The sequence below is a fragment of the Phocoena phocoena genome, chromosome 19, assembly GCF_963924675.1.
Source record: "Phocoena phocoena chromosome 19, mPhoPho1.1, whole genome shotgun sequence".
NCBI classification, from domain to species: Eukaryota; Metazoa; Chordata; class Mammalia; order Artiodactyla; family Phocoenidae; genus Phocoena; species Phocoena phocoena.
In genome coordinates, this window is record NC_089237.1 from 25,748,240 (window position 1) to 25,762,913 (window position 14,674).

The 14,674-nt window shown below is 44.3% G+C and overlaps 1 protein-coding gene across 1 annotated transcript; it reads left to right on the plus strand.

Annotated features, from left to right (window-relative positions):
* The first annotated feature begins 12,757 nt into the window (after window positions 1-12,757).
* On the plus strand, window positions 12,758-13,989 carry LOC136139089 (C-C motif chemokine 3-like). Its single transcript, XM_065898003.1, is given in 3 exon segments — window positions 12,758-12,814; window positions 13,391-13,530; window positions 13,899-13,989. Coding segments are annotated over 3 exon segments (288 nt in total).
* The last annotated feature ends 685 nt before the right edge of the window (window positions 13,990-14,674 follow it).

Genomic DNA, 14,674 nt, shown 5'->3' on the forward strand with positions numbered 1-14,674 from the left:
TCGGTTAACAGAGGGGTTCAGAGCATCTGCATGAATAGCTGGATTTCTCCATTGGTTGGGGACACTTCTGATGAAATTATTTGTTTCCTGAGGTCCTTCTGAAGAATCCTTAGTGGGTGGCCAGGAGCTTGTATTGCGACAGGCCTCCTTTCAAGGACAGATATATCTGTGAAATGTGTGCTGACGGTTGCTCCCCCACAGAGCAGAAGGTGCTGATGTTCTTTCACAACTGACTTGACTGCATAGGTGTGATATATATGACGATGCCACAAGCAGTCCAGTTTAAAGATAACCCTCACCATCTGGGCTGGAAGATCCACTTCTAACATAGCTTCCTTGGTCATGTCTGGTGCCTGGGCTAGGACAGTTGCAGGACAGGCTCACCTGGGACTGTCAACTGGAGCTGTGTATATGTGGCCCTTCCAGATGGCAGTCTTAGGGGTAAAAGATGACTGTTCCTTGTGAATAAGGTGGAAGCTGAATAGCTTTTTATGACCTAGCCACAGAAATCCCATTGTACCTCTTCCAACATAATCTATTGGTCAAAGTTGTCACAAGCCTGTCCAGATTCAAGGAGAGGGGAACTAGACTCCTACCTCTCCATGAGAGGAATGTCAAAAAAATCTTGGCCATGTTTTAAAAGCACCATAGTATCATTTTATCTGTAAGTATTTGTATTAGCTTCTTATTTTTTATGTTTATGTATTGTAAAAAATTTTAATTGAAGTTGATTAAATCAATGTAGTTGATTTATAATATCGTCTAAGATTCAGGTGTACAGCACAGTGATTCAGTTGTATTAGACCCTTGTTACTGCTGTAACAAATGACCCCAAACTTAGTGGCTTAAAACAACACAAATTTATTTCAAAAGTCTGAAATGGGTCTCACTGGGTTAAAATCAAGGTGTCTGCAGGGCTGCCTTCCTTTTTGGAGGCTCCAAGAGAGGATCCATTTCCTTGTCTTTTTTGGCTTCTAGAGATCGCCCACATTCCTTATCTGTAGCCAGCAATTTCTGGTCAAGTCTTTCTCACATTGCATCACTCCGACTCTGACACTCCTGCCACCCTTATAAGGATCCTTGTGATTACATTGGGCCCACGCAGATAATGCAGGGTAATCTCCCCATCTCAAAGTCAGTTGATAGCAATCTTGGTTCCTCCTTGCTGTGTAATGTAACATAGGTTACAGGTTCTCTAGAGCACAGGTTCTGGAGATTAGGACGTGGACCTCTTTGGGAGGGGGGTCATTATTCTGCCTACTGCACTATTTCAACCTTTGTCTTTAAAAAATAAGGATTAAAAAAAATCACAAAACCATTGCTTATTTGCCATCTGTATATCCTCTTCAATGAAATGTCTGTTCATGACTTTTGTCCATTTTCTAATTGGATTGTTTGTTTACTGTTGAGATTTGAGAATTCTCTATATATTCCAAATACAAGTCCTTTGTCAAATATGTGGTTTGTAGACATTTCCTCCCATTCTATAGCTTGTCTTTTCATCTTCTTGACTGGGTGTTTTGAAGAGCAAAAGTTTAAAATCGATGAGGTCCAATTTATCAGTTTTTCATTTTATGGGTTGTGCTTTTGGTATCAAAGCTGAGAACTTTTTGCCTTGTCTTAGGTCCTAAAGATTTTTTATTATGTTTTTTCCTAAAAGTTTTGTAGTTTTATGTGTTACATTTTAGTCCATGATCCATTTTGAGTAAATTTTTGTGTAAGATGTGAAGTTAAGGTCAAGGTTTTTTGGTTTTGTTTGTTTGATTTTGTTCTATGGATGTCCAGTTTCTCTGGCACCATTTGTTAAAAAGTTACTCTTTCGCCATTATCTCTTCCATTATTATTTGGTAGAACTTGCTTTTGAAGCCAAATAGGTAAGAAGATTTTTTTTTTTGCAAAGGATTTAAATTACTGATGTTAATTCCTTAATAGAAATAACACCATTCATATTTTCCATATATTTTTGTTACATAGACTTCTCATGTCAGTAAATTATATTTCTGATAAGGGAGAAAAGGGACTATACTCCAAAGGAACAGCAAAATTTCGCAAGCATGTATCAGCCTGAGCTGGGAGATTACCTTGGGTTTGGATTTTGAGGATGCTTGATCAAGGAAGCTGGAACACAAGAATGGATTGAGGGAGCTTATTGACCAGGGGGTTCTCTTTCTGGATATAGGCTATAACTTCCTGGCAAGGATCCCAGAGGTTGGTGCAAATTTGCAGCCAGGAAAGCTCCAGAAGCCTGGAGAAAGCAATAGTTCATGCTGAGTGAAGTTAAAATACTTGAATTGCCATGACAGATGGAGAAGGAAGGGATGAAAATGACCATGGAAGTGGGCATGCTGGAGTAGATATACCATGTGAGGCTGAAAGACCCACCAGATTATGTTCCATGGGAAGTCCCAGAGAACACACTATTCATCAAAGCCATAAGGATTCACTGGTGAGACAGGCACCAGCATCAGTTGTATTTCTCCTCTGTAGGCTAGGACTGATGGTAGGAGTGGCTGTCACAAAACTTGGCCCACTGATAGCAACGGGTATGATGCCTTCCCTCCTTCCCTCCTTGAATCTTCAGAATTATATCTTTCATCAGTTTTGTAAAACTTTTAGCCATTATCCCTTCAGATCCATTTGCTGTCTTATTCTCTCTCTCCTCTCATTTTGAGATTCCAATTAACCAGATGACAGGTGCCTTACTCTATCCTCTATGTTCTCTTATCTTCTTTTTTTGTAATTTTTTTATTCTTCTGTTTCTCCTTGCTTCACTTTGATATGTTTTAAATTTACTGATATTTCTTCAGTTGGGTTTAATCTGCTCTTGAGTTTTTATTTCAGTTTTTGCATTTTTCGGTTCCAGAACTTATTTCTGACTTTTACAAATCTGCAATAATACTCATTATAGTTTCCAGTTCCTTGCCAAAAAGCTCAAGCTTCTTTGTAAGGCATTAGCATTAACATCTGGGATCATGTTTAAAAACATTTCAGCTCAAAATGGATTAAAGACCTAAATGTAAGGCCAGAAACTATCAAACTCTTAGAAGAAAACATAGGAAGAACACTCTATGACATAAATCACAGCAAGATCCTTTCTGACCCACCTCCTAGAGTAATGGAAATAAAAACAAAAATAAACAAATGGGACCTAATGAAACTTCAAAGCTTTTGCACAGCAAAGGAAACCATAACCAAGACCAAAAGACAACCCTCAGAATGGGAGAAAACATTTGCAAATGAAGTAACTGACAAAGGATTAATCTCCAAAATTTACAAGCAGCTCATGCAGCTCAATAACAAAAAAACAAACAACCCCACCCAAAAATGGGCAGAAGACCTAAATAGACATTTCTCCAAAGAAGATATACAGAATGCCAACGAACACATGAAAGAATGCTCAACATCATTAATCATTAGAGAAATGCAAATCAAAACTACAATGAGATATCATCTCACACCAGTCAGAATGGCCATCATCAAAAAATCTAGAAACAATAAATGCTGGAGAGGGTGTGGAGAAAAGGGGACACTCTTGCACTGCTGGTGGGAATGTGAATTGGTTCAGCCACTGTGGAGAACAGTATGGAGGTTCCTTAAAAAACTACAAATAGAATTACCATATGACCCAGCAATCCCACTACTTGGCATATACCCTGAGAAAACCAAAATTCAAAGAGAGTCATGTACCAAAATGTTCATTGCAGCTCTATTTACAATAGCCAAGACATGGAAACAACCTAAGCGCCCATCATCGGATGAATGGATAAAGAAGATGTGGCACATATACACAATGGAATATTACTCAGCCTTAAAAAGAAATGAAATTGAGCTATTTGTAATGAGATGGATAGACCTAGAATCTGTCATACAGAGTGAAGTAAGTCAGAAAGAAAAAGACAAATACCGTATGCTAACACATATATATGGAATTTAAGGGAAAAAAATGCCATGAAGAACCTAGGGGTAAGATAGGAATAAAGACGCAGACCTACTGGAGAACGGACTTAAGGATATGGGGAGGGGGAAGGGTGAGTTTTGACAGGGCGAGAGAGAGTCATGGACATATACACACTAACAAACGTAGTAAGGTAGATAGCTGGGGGGAAGCAGCCGCAAGGCACAGGGATATTAGCTCGGTGCTTTGTGACAGCCTGGAAGGGTGGGATGGGGAGAGTGGGAGGGAGGGAGACGCAAGAGGGAAGACATATGGGAACATATGTATATGTATAGCTGATTCACTTTGTTGTAAAGCAGAAACTAACACACCATTGTAAAGCAATTATACCCCAATAAAGATGTTTAAAAAAAAAAAAACATTTCAGAGTTTGAGATTTTCTAAACCACCCAGGTGACTGGAGCTGGCCTCCTGTCTGTTCAAGGGATGGTTCTCTTCTAATTTACTTTTACTCCTAAGCCATCAGCCCAAACAGAGGAAGGTTTCTTACAGTTACTTCGCTTGGGCAAACCTGGACTTTGTTTTCCTCCAGCCTGGCAAGGCTGAGAAATGTTCAGCTCATCTTCTTAGCCACCTCTTCTGAATTGCAAACATCCTCAGTCTAGAAGAGGTCTCAGTGCCAGGCTCACATCTCTGGGTTTCTGTCCTCTCTGGGGTCTTAAACCAATAAATCCTTACTTCTCATTTGCTGAGGTAGGCTGTCTCTTATTAGAGAATTGTGCATTCCTGGTAACTCTGCTTCAGGTGGAACACTGAGAGACAACTTCCTAGTGTTTAATTAAGAGTGTGGGACTTGCTCTCCTCTGCAGGTTTGACCACAAAGTTACTAGCTGTGTGACCTTGGGAAAGCTCACTGAAACTCTGTTTTCTCATATGTCAAAAAAAGATAATCAGTATACACAACACAGTGATTTTGAAGAAGAGACAATGCATGTAAATCCCTTAGTACAGTCTGTGGTTCATAGTAAGTCCTCAAAAACTGTTAGTCTTTATTCTTAAGAATGCTGAATTTATGAAAATACATAAATATGCATGATCGAATACTTTGCTTTGGTGCAATGTAAGTGATGGATTTCCCTGGTGCATATAAATTTGCATTTGTTTTTAATACTTTTCTTTTTTTTTTCTTTTTTTTTTTTTTTTTTTTTTTGCGGTACACGGGCCTCTCACTGCTGTGGCCTCTCCCACCGCGGAGCACAGGCCCCGGACGCGCAGGCCCAGGGGCCACAGCTCAGGGGCCCACCCGCTCCGCGGCATGTGGGATCCTCCCAGACCGGGGCACGAACCCGCGTCCCCCGCATCGGCAGGCGGACTCCCAACCACTGCGCCACCAGGGAAGCCCTTTTCTTCTTTTTCAGTCTATGGGAAATGGTTCCCTGGTATAAAGCCTGGTATTGTTGGGATAACATATCCTCATTCTCTTGCCTTCCCTTTCTACTCAGATGCCTCTAATCATTCTCTCTTATTCTTTCCAACCAATGAAACTGATTTGTCAGGGGAAAAAAAGAATAACCAGTAGTCCAAGATATATTTAGGAAACAAAAAGAATCTTTATTATTCTGACATTTTGAACAGAGTAAAAGGCTCATAAAAACTCAGTAAGCATCTGTTGATGGGTTTGATCCAACGTCTACCCAGATACAGCAGTACACTCATTCACCATCATCCCAAACGTGAGTCAACCACTGTGTGATTGACTGGGAAGGGGCTTGGGAATGAGAGGGTGTCATATGATTTCTCAGAGAAAGCATCAAATGAATAAAATGATATACACTATTTAACTAGCTTAACTAAATTAAAGAAAGTTTTCAGAATGTGGTTAGTGGAGGGGAGAGGGACTCATAGGAGAGGGAACTTCTGGGGTTGCAGTCCCCTGGTTCAGGTCCCTGCTGCCCAATCTACCCACACCTCTAACAGGCTCCTTCTGGACAACTCAGGGGCTCTTCTCCAGGTCCCTGAAGTATTGCTGGACCCAGTCATCGGTGGGATTGGCACAGGTGTATGAGCCCTTTTTGGTGAATAAGCTGTGGAGAGGGCAGAAGTATTATATAGAGAATGAGTAAGGATGTTCTTGACCACCTGTGGCCCTTTCATCTTCATCCCTATGGGATTTATGGAGATAACCTCAGGTCATCTCCTTTCTGCTGTCTCTTTCTCTCCTCTCTTCCCTCTACTTCTGGCCACATCCTCCCTGGCTCTCGGCAGGCCCCATCCCTCGTCAGGAAACAGCCCAGTGGCCTCTCTCTGTGTGTCCTGCATGCACAGAAAGCCCCCAGAGGGCTGGGCGCCTTCCCAGGATGGCTCCTTATCCACAGGCCGGTACGCTTGAGATCTGCTCCCTGCTCTGACTCCTGTGGATACTCCCCCCACCTCCACATCCTGTGTCTCCCCAGGGCTGAGCAGGAGGACTGACACTTACATGATACCAGGTCTGGGGCACTGGCTGCTGGTCTTAAAAAAGTTAACCACTTTTCTGCGGGGGATTTTCTGGGAGGTGTAGGTGAAGCAGCAGGTGGGTGCGGTGTAAACCCTTTCTGTGGGGAAGCAAGAACAACAGTTACTCAGGAGTACAGGCAAGCCCCAGAGGATCAGGAAGAAGTGGAGAGAGACAGCGTAGCTCAGAGCTGAGGTTTGCGGGTAGAGGAAACCGGAAAGCATTTGATTCTTTCGTTTGTTTGTTTCTCATTAATTTCCCTCATCTTGTTTTTGGGTCTTGTCACTCCATTTTGGTCTCTATCTTTTTCTACAGGGAACTAAGCCCTGGAGAGTCTACTCCCCCCTTCTAACTCTCTTTGTGGAATATTTTTCTGATCAATTGAAGGATAAGATGGCTGAGTTAAAGTACGAATGATTTTCACAACTCTTGGGAATCGCTGAATTGGGATTCTGAAACTTACCACCAGGATCTAAATAGACCTGGATTCTACCTCATGCTAATAAGCAAATGTATTAGACTTCAATGTTCTCATCCAAAAGCTAGGATAAAACCTCTCCTAACTCCATCCTGAAGCCCAAATCAATAGAAGCTTTCAAACCTTCTTGAAGAAAACAACCATGTCATTTTTGAAACCCCATTTGAGGTTCTTTAATTTCACGTGGGGGTTCTTAGGCCACAGCACTTGGGCTAGACTTCAGACCAGAGTGTGGGTAGCAAGGATGAAAGGAGGGCAGGTAACAGACTTACCTTTCGCAGAGCAGCAGAGGGCCATGGTGCAGAGAAGGACAAAGATGGTAGCCACGATGACCTTCATGATGCGAGACAGGCAAGCAGAAGAGTGTGGACAGAGCTGAGACGGGGCTTGGGAACTCCCTACTGCTGGCCTCCTTCTGGAATGTGAGCTATCTTCGCTCCTTTTAATAGGTGGTCCTGGGCTGCGGGAACATAAAAATCAGAGGTGCCTAAACAAGGAATTTTAAGTGTAGTGGTGTCGTTTGAGTTGTATAACCCAGCGTTGCCTGTGGTTGCTAGAGAGGTTTTGGGTGCACCTAGCAATGGTTCAATTGCCAATTTGCTTGGGTGCTTAATGAGGAAGCTGTTTCTCCAGATGGGGGACCAGGAGTTGGCATCGCCCAGGGATCATGCTTAGCTGTTTCCTTTCCACGTGACAGATATCTCTCTGTATTGAGTGATCACGGCCTTCTTCCATAGAGCGGGATGCTCTGATGGACTCCCACAATTGTCCTAAGTGTAAAAATGCCACTGAGTCTCAAGAAGGATACGCCAAGCTTAAGCGCACCCTAGATGGAAAGAACTGAATTGGAAAGGCTGGAGGTACAAGAATGGTGGAAATAAGGATTAGCTTTCCAGTAATGGTCTATTTGTCAAATACTCACCACATACCTACAATGAAGTCTGGATTTAACGCTGGCTAAGGGTCCAGCCTTAAAAATGTCCGTATTATTTGAGCCAGAAATTCTATTTTTTCAGAACCTATCCTACGGAAATGCACTCACAAAACATGGAAAATTTTAAGGACACTGTTATTTGGTGCAGCTTATCTATGATCAAATAATTGACACCAAACTACATATTCTGCAGTGCTGGAATGATAAAGTAAACCCACTGATAGACATAATGGTTAATGTTTAAGAGCCTAGTGCCAGCCTCTTAAACAAATAGAATGACATGAAAAGACTTAATTTTTAATATTAAATATTAACAAGCAAGATGCAAAAAAAATCCTGAGAAGAGGAAGAAAAAACCAGAAAGAAATATGCCTGTCTGCCCCTCACCCCATGGCCCATGGGTTGGCTCTCCTCCACAAGCCCTGCCTGTCTCTAGGAAGGAGAAGTGATACCGATATTATACCAGGGTAGGAAAACTGGCTGTGTGTGTCACCATGACCATGAACAAATTTGTGACAGATCTGGAGAGAAATAAGAGAAGCAGCAGGCACTGAGGTGTCTGCCCTAACCATGAAGTGGCAATCAAGAGCCCGAGAAAAGCCAAATCAATTTTTTCTACCCTGGGAGGGGGCCACCTAGAAGTTGGTGGAGATGTCAGAGCTCAGGGCTGCAGAGTAGGGCACAAACGAAGCGAGGAAACTAAGCATTTCTTCTTTTCCTTGAATTTTAAAAAATAAATTAATTTATTTATTTTTGGCTGTGTTGGGTCTTTGTTGCTGCGCCCGGGCTTTCTCTAGTTGCGGTGACGGGGCTGCTCTTCGTTGCAGTGTGCGGGCTTCTCACTGTGGTGGCTTCTCTTGTTGCAGAGCACGGGCTGTAGGCCCACAGGCTTCGGTAGTTGTGGCTCGCAGGCTCCAGAGCACAGGCTCAGTAGTTGTGGCACACAGGCTTAGTTGCTCCGTGGCATGTGGGATCTTCCCGGACCAGGGATTGAACCCCTGTCCCCTGCATTGGCAGGTGGATTCTTAAACACTGCGCCACCAGGGAAGTCCCTACCTTGAATTTTTGTTTTGAATCTCTGTCTGTCTTGTTCTCAGTCTCTGGCTCCCTCTTCAGGGAATATAGCTATAGGAACAGTGAGCCCTTGTTCCATCTCTTTCGGGGGAACTTCATCTGGTGCACAGAGACGTTTCCCAGCAAGATACCACCTTCTGTGCATCACCCAAAGTGTGGAGCTCCCTGGGAGAGCTGAGGGAATATATCATTTGGCTCATCCTAGGAACCAGCTGGACCTGGCATTTGCATCTTGTTAATGGCTGCATTAGACCTCAGTTTTCCTCACTAAAAATGGGTCCTAGTCCTCTTCTGCCTTTTAGATACAGAGGCTAGGAGAGCTAAAACTTCTTGGGAAATAGTTCAGAATATTTTGAAAACTTCCGTGAATTCTTTGCTTTCACGTAAGGAATCTCAACCATAGGGCTTAAGTAATATGGTTTAGACATCCATCCAGAGCATTGGGAAACAATTCTAAAAGGGAGAAAGGATGAAGGTGCAGAGAGTCTTGCGATACAGACAAGACTTGTGAGCTGAGGGCCGTGGTGAGGAGATGGTGAACAAGGGCAGCCATGGGGAACTCATCAGTGATGGGCAGGCAGAGGGCAAAGCCAAGATAGGACTGGGCACTTGCTGCTGCCTCCATCCTTCTGGAGTCCATCCTGTATCCTTGTCCCTTTATAGGCAACTCTGAAGCACGAGAAGCTGGAGGCTGGGGATGACCAGATCGGAAGTTGTCGGATGGTGTCGTGTTATGAGTTGCACATGTCGGGGTCCCTGGGGTCACACGGAGGTTCAGGGCATCCAAGATAGAGCTCAGTTGCTCACTTGTTGGGGCTGATTGGCTGGAAATGTTTTGGACAGTGATAGGAGGTGACATGATGTTAGGGTTAGAGCTATAAGTACATGGAAAGATCTAGAGATTAATGGTTTCACCCACAGAGCAGATCTGATGCTTTGCTACAGCTCTTCTGATCATACAGGGTGACATTTATGGGTAATGCCCCAGCACCGTGAGCACACAAATCGCAATGAAAACCGCACCCTGGGTGGAAAGGGCCGTGACGTCATGTTGCTCAGAGTGCTTCTAAGGAAGTGATTCACCGAAAACGGGGGAAGACAGGAGTTGTTGTCACTGGGGGACCAAGCTTAGCTGGTTCTTTCTACCAAGAACGGTTCTTTATGGCCCATACCATTCCGAAGTGTTCCGAAGAACATTTCTAATGTTCTTCACAGGTGTTTTGACCATGACATATCTAATGATGCCACAGAGTCTAAAGTAGCCTGAGCCATGTTTGATCCAGGCCCAGATGGACAGAATGGAATTGGAGAAGCCTGGGCTACAGGCATGACAAGAGAGATGAGATCAGCTTTTTTTTTATGACCGTTTCAATCATCAAACATTCACAAGTCCCTACAATGTGTCGTCACTGGGTTGAACAATAGGGTATAGAAATGAACATGCGTTAGATATAGGGTGCCTCTATAGATCAGGAGCCTCAATTGTTCTTATTTTTTTGACTCAGAAAGTCTACAGCTAGGAAAATATCCTATGGAAAAAAACTTCATTTATGGAGAAAGTTTTATGCATATAGATGTTTGGTGAAGTTTATTTATAGCAATTAAAAATTGGAGCCAGTCCAAATGTGCTACAATAGTACATGATAATATAAATGCACTAGGCTGATGGTTGAGTAAATTAGGCAGCTCTTAAAAATACTGGAATGATTTGGAAAAGTCTTGTAATGTTAGGTATAAATAAGAAAAATACAAAATTGCATCCACATCATGACTACAGTAACGTCCCTTCCCCTCGCAGACACATAGTAAAAAGAGGTAAAAAAAAACAAGTAAGTAAATGGAACTATCATAAGCCTAGGGGAAAGTGCACTTGAAAGAAATAAACCAAATTAATAGTGGTTAGGTTTGGGTAATAGAATTTTTCCTACCTTTAAGGAATGTAATGTTACTCAGATTATGCCTCGGAATACATTTATGCCACAATAAGACAGGAAGAATGTGGACAAAAGCCTCCTACATCCTTACTTGCACTTGTCATGCTTACCCAGATTTCAGAAATGAAACAAGTTTTTTTTTCTTTTCTGTATTTTATATATAGTTAAAATTAGCTTTTACCACTTTTGAGGGTCATCTACAGTTCACATTACAAATTATGTTAAAAAAAAACCAATTTGAATTAAAAACACTAGCAACACTGCTTTTTCTCTACTCCTGTGAGACTCCCTCCTATGCCTGTGGTTGAGACTTTTTGTGAAGATGGGATACCCGAGCAGCAGCCACCATTTCATCACCATGAGGTAACAAGCCCAAAGAAGAAAAGCCAATGAAATGATGGGGCAAGGGGATATGTTTAAGAAGGGAGTCCTTGATGACATTATTGAGCTGCCAGGCAAACCCTGGAAATGCCAGCTTGACTTTACAATAAGGAAACAGGAAATGTTCTAGGATTTTTAAATAACGAGGACTTCCTTTTAAAATTTCTTTACTTTCACAGTTTCTAAGGGCGAATTATTATTGCAAGAGGTGAATACACCATCACGTGTTTAACTGTAGCTCATCTTTTAATTGTTATAAATAAGCTGTGACAAACACCATGATGCCTACGATGTCATCTCTGTGTTTATATCCATAGGATAGATCCCTGACAGAGAGCTTTGCTGTTCAAAGGGTAACAACATTTTAAGGCTCATCATATTAGCTCCCGGTAAGCCCAGTTAAGCCAGGGACCAGCTGTTCTGTGTCAGTCTCAGCCTGTTGATGGTAATGCTACAGTTCAGAATGCCCTGCAGGATCTCACCTGGGCTGTACTCCTTGTGGGAGCCCCACAGACATTTCCCTGACCAGAGCCAATGTTGAGGCTGGACCAGCCACTGTGGTTCTTATTATGACTGCAAGACACACCTCAGCAACAAACATCAGGGGACTTTGAAAAGACAAGAATTGTTACTCACAGGTCCTGGAAGGTACACGGCACTGCTGGGGCCACACGGCGAGGTTGCCAGTAGAGAAAAAGAGAGCTCGGACCTGGGGTTCTGCTTTTATTGGGGCGAGGGTCGGGGTGCCCAGGGTTTCATGGGTTCACTCTTTATTGGTGAATTTAAAACATAAAAGAGGAAATTACAACAGGGAAGGGAAAAGTGGGGTCACTCAAGTGGTCAGTTATCTAGGTCACCCAGAACTTTCTAAAAGGGGAACTTCATGGGTAGGGCAGCCTGGCCCTTTATCTAGTTGTGTATTGGGCAATGTGCTTATTTGAGATAGATGTCTTTGAAATGGATGCTTCAGCCGTCAAAAGTTTAAGGTAGAATGTTTGAGGATTGAGCCAAAGTCTGAAAGGCCAGCCCCAATCTGGCCCCTTCTGTAGCTGAGGCTTCTCCAGTTCTGCTGTCTCCATCCAGGCTATGGTTTCCCCTTGGGGTGTGCTTCTTAAGACTCCGTGGCATTATCATCTACATCACAGCTGTGCCGTCAGCTGGGGTGAGTATCAGAAGGTTCAGCCCTGTGGGAGAGATGCTTGGTCTACAGATCTGCTCTCATGAGAAGGCACCACCTAACCTGGTCACAGGGCCACACCAACCTGTCACCTTCTCTCACTGTGGAAACCATTTCCCCATCAAGTAAGCAACACAACCATTCTTGCAAATAGCCTGAGCCTTTGTGGCGACCCAAAGCTTTCCTGGCTTCTGCAGTTCTCTGCATGGTCCCAACACAGTGATAAAAAATTTCCCCCTTGGTCTACCCAAGTTTCCATCTTCGAATGCCCCAAGGCTGCCTATAAAGAGGGGACATGGCTTAGACCCCAGAAGGAGGCTGCAGCTTCGAGTCGCCAAGTCCCAACTCTTCTTGGCCACCACTTGGGCTCTCACTCGGCTGTCAGGCATCATGGAGGCCCCCGGGGCCACCCTGATTGTCCCACTCCTCTCCGCAGCCCCCCCGTGGGTCTGTCCTCCCTTTCTTTTGCCCTGTCCCCTGCCGCCCCCTCTCCCCACTCTCTGACCACGGCTTGGGCCACAGTGCCAAAATCTTGTTCCTGATCCCTCTAAGTAGGCGACTTCAGAGAGATTTCAGACACTGTTTCCTGAGCAGAATTTCCCTTCTCAAGGGGTTTTAGCAATTCTAATCTCCGGCTCTGGAAGAGAGTGGGAGGGATTCCTGGGAAAATGAGACCCAGATGGGATTCTGACAAGAGGTGGAACCTGTGTCCAGCTGGCTCCCAGTGGTGTGGCCTTCACTCTCCTTAAGGATCCAGTTGAGACTCCCCAGTGTGAGATAGAAAAAGAACTAGTTTGTTCAGAAAACTAAATCCTCCATAGAGAGGCACAGAGACTCCAAACCAAGACAGACAACCCCAAAAGAGAGACACAGAAATAAAAATGTCAAAGGAAAGAGGAAATGCCAACTTCCTCCTGGATCCCCCCCGCCCATCATCCTCCCCTCCGGCAGCGCTGTCTCCTTCAGGTCCGCCTGACCCTCCAGGTGCAGCTGGTTCACCTTTTCCTCTGAACAAGGACTTAGGATCAGTCTGTCCTGTTTCTCACGGTTGGTGCCAACACCCCGACTGCCTGCTGCTTCTTCTACATCTCCTGGCAGATCCCGCATAAATTCATGGATGACTATTATGAGACCAGCCGCCAGTGCTCAAAGCCCGGTGTCATGTAAGGGCCAGTTTCCTTGCCCACCCTGGGGAAGCAGACTGGGGGTCTGGCCTGAGGCACCTCCTCAGAGCTCAGGACACCAGGAGAGGCCACTGCCGTGTTTTCTGACCTGCTCTGGGGCCTGCAGAGAGTCCTGGAGGGTCTGCCCCCCAGGCAGAGGGACGAGTGACAGCAGGAAGTTGGCTTTCCCAGGGGACCCCCGTATGAGACACAGGGATGGTCTGTAAACCCCAAGAATAGGGACATGATATAAAGCATGTGGATAGGCTCTGAGAGGTCTGGGGCAGAGAAGGAGGGAGGGGTCACAGTGGGCCCAGGATTCCCCTGCGGGATTCCTCAGTGTGTAATCCTTCCACTCCTCTCCACAGCTTCCAAACCAAAAGAGGCCAGGAGGTCTGTGCCGACCCCAATGAGTACTGAGTCCAGGAATACATCACTGACCTGGAGCTGAGTGCCTGAGTGGCCTGGGAGCTTCAGGGAAGGTGTTACATCTATGGCAGATGGGGGAGCAGGACAGTAACCCTGGGACTCCAAAAGGCACCTCTTCTGTGGGTCACATCCCCGCCCCCCAGCCACACTCTGGGGCCCTCCTTAACTCTGATGTATCTTGTTTAACTTTTGTCATTTATTTCCACTGTCGAAGTGGGTGATGTAATGAACATTTGCTCTGACACCGCATGTCATCCTCTTCACCATCCATCCCTCCTCCTTCCTCTTCAGTTCTTCAGTTCTCTCAATACGTGGACCAATCAGTATGATTAGCGCTCTCTTGGCAGAAATGGCATCACACACAACAAACAACACTTGCTGATTGAGTGCTTTTGCCCGGCACCATGATTCAAAATATCGAAGGCTCTTATATAAAAGGTAAACCAGCATTTTCCTTGTGCTGACTCTCTTGATTTTGTTTTCCCAACTAACCTGAATCACAGGTTGAGAGGAATACTGGGGGAAGAAGTAGGGAAATATGAAAACGGGCAGAAAGCAATGAGAAAGGGATAAAAGTACTAGTAGAGGGACACCAGACATCTCCCTGGAGATACTTTCCTGGAAAGTTGAAACTGACATATTATTTTGTAACCAAATCACAATGGATATGGTCTAGGAAAATTTCCTAGTTAAATGAATACCATGGTGATGCGAA